We start from the raw sequence: 2,405 nt of genomic DNA, 5'->3' as shown, positions 1-2,405 counted from the left end.
CACACACACACACACACACACACACACACACACACACACACACAGAGAGAGAGAGAGAGAGAGAGAGAGAGAGAGAGAAAGAGACCAGAGGAGGGAAAGAAAGGCAGCAACTTATACAGATTATCTGTAAATTATGAGGATTTGACATCATTTTGCAGGTATACGGAGGTATAGAGCAATCTCACGGATTTTTTCAAGTCTTACGGATATTTTAAAAACCTCATTTTCAAATTTATCTAACATGYCAGAGCCTATAGGATGATTTAAAAACAATAAATAACATCAAACAGCCATCTTCCAACCTGTTCTGCCGCTATAAGTTACTTTCCCCCCTCTCCTTTCCTCCTGCTTCGCAGCAGGAGCTTTCATGTCCGCAGCCCCCCCCCCCTGCGAGTTGTAAGGATTTTCTGCAAAATTTATGGATTTTAGGGCTCTTTATACAGGTAAACTACTTTTATTCCTGATTTAAACTAGCGATCATGAGCAGCTGTATGCTTTTATTTTTTTCTGTCAGGAGCGCTCCTCCTCCTCTGTCCAAGGCTGGTGTGGGGTGAAAATCCTCCACCTCAGACGTTCAGAGATGTAACTCTCTGCGATACTGTGGTCATTTTCCATGTAGCATCAATTATGCTAATGCTAGCTGCCTGTCACGTTCTCTCTTCCTGGCCACACCTCCGCTCTCTAACCCCCGTTCCCCACCCACACCCCCTCCCCTACCCACTTTGATGCATTTTTCAAATTTCGCCTTGGGGCGGAGTTATCTTTTCACAGGCGGGGTAAGTTACACTTTAAAGTCATAATATTACGACTTTAATATTATGACTTTAAACTCTTAATATGACTATTTTAACGACTTTAATGTCGTAATATTATGACTTTATTCTCGTAATTTAAAAATAAAATAAATCTTGTTGTGTGGCCCTAATACTCCGTCATATTTCAGCACAAATCTTTGTTTCTTAAAGAAAGATCCTACTGAAGCTGTTGGTGAACACGTCGAGCCTGTGCGCTCACATTTAATGACGTTGTCGATGTCGGCCGGGTCCTGCAGGATCTTGGACAGGCCGTCCAGCAGCATGGCAGCCTTGCTGTAGCGGTAAGCTATGTCCTCTGTTTGTTTGAACATCTCATCGAGAGCTGCCGACTGAACCTGACACAGGAACACAAAGGTCAGCGTCTCTCCAGGCTTCAGCTTTGTTCCACCTGCACCTGACGCCACTCACCATCTCCACGGCCTGGTTGTAGATGAGCTTCTCAGCAGTCACGCTGTTGATCTCATCCGCAAAGCGCTGCTTGTCAGAGAAGAAGTGGTTGAGTTTGTCCGTCAGCTGGCGGCAGAGGGAGATGCAGCTCTTGTAGCGCTCATTTAAGCTCTTCACCACTGAGAGGAGGAGGAGACAGGCTTGAATCTGTGAATCTGTAAACATTAATGCTAACGGCAGAGGAAGGAGGTTCTCACCTTGTTTGACAGCAGAGGATGGGTTGAGTTTAGCAGATTTGATCTGAGCCTTGGCCAGATGGAGAGAGGAGGCCAGGAGCTGAGCTGCCTTCATGTAGAGCACCAACTGCTCCACCTGCCTGCAGGGGGCAGCATAGTAAGTAACTGCAGCTCTGTTACAGACTGAGGCGGCTCTTTGTTTCCTTACCCCCACTCTTTGCTGAGCTGGCTGATCTGGTCCACAACCACGCTGTCCTGGGGAGGGTAGAGGGACGCAGCCGACACGCCCAGCTCTGCTCCCCGGGCTCGGAACGCTGCCATCTCCAGGACGCAGTCGGTAAATGAAAGCATCATCCTGAGGTGGATCAAAGTGTCTGTGTGCTCGCGCTGCACAGGGAAACACAAAGCTGACATTTAAAAACCATGCTGAGAGGACGAAAGACAAAAAAACCTCTTTAAAATGCAAGTAACTCTATTTATGTCATTAAAAAAATTATGATAACCTTTATTTTACCAGGTAGGTCACCTGAGAATCAAGAGGCTCCAACAAAGGTGATATAAAGCAAAAATAAAATATAAAAACATAGAACAAACTATACATATCAGCAGCTTTACTACACATTACTCCTAATATAGAAAACATTAGGAATGTTAAACACAATGAGCGTGGAGGAAATTTGAGGCTGATTAACTGAATTTAGGATCCAGTCTTTTATTTCACACTTTGTGCAGTCATACACTTTAAACAGAGAAAGAGTCAGTGTYKTRTAAAGTACCTCAAAGTGATATTTGAGTAAAAGTACAAGTATCTTATCATAAAATACTTTGGAAAAAGTTAAAGTCTTCTCTAAAAATATTACTTGAGTAAAAGTCTTAAAGTATCTGATATTTTTGTACTTAAGTATCTAAAGTAAATTTCTGACACAAAATCTACTTAAGTATTAAAAGTAAAAGTACTGAGTAAAAG

General features: G+C 43.2%; 1 protein-coding gene across 1 annotated transcript in view; it reads right to left on the bottom strand.

Annotated features, from left to right (window-relative positions):
- ulk2 (unc-51 like autophagy activating kinase 2) overlaps positions 1-2,405 on the bottom strand; it is a gene marked incomplete in the record, with an annotated part of 63,825 nt that overhangs the window by 1,860 nt on the left and 59,560 nt on the right. Inside the window, 4 exon segments of the mRNA XM_014023464.1 lie at positions 1,015-1,150; positions 1,224-1,381; positions 1,460-1,578; positions 1,647-1,825. Coding sequence (XP_013878918.1) covers positions 1,015-1,150; positions 1,224-1,381; positions 1,460-1,578; positions 1,647-1,825 — 592 coding nt within the window.

The sequence above is a fragment of the Austrofundulus limnaeus genome, unplaced genomic scaffold (genome assembly GCF_001266775.1).
Source record: "Austrofundulus limnaeus strain Quisiro unplaced genomic scaffold, Austrofundulus_limnaeus-1.0 Scaffold371, whole genome shotgun sequence".
Classification (NCBI taxonomy): Eukaryota; Metazoa; Chordata; class Actinopteri; order Cyprinodontiformes; family Rivulidae; genus Austrofundulus; species Austrofundulus limnaeus.
This window is presented reverse-complemented; position numbering and strand designations above follow the sequence as displayed.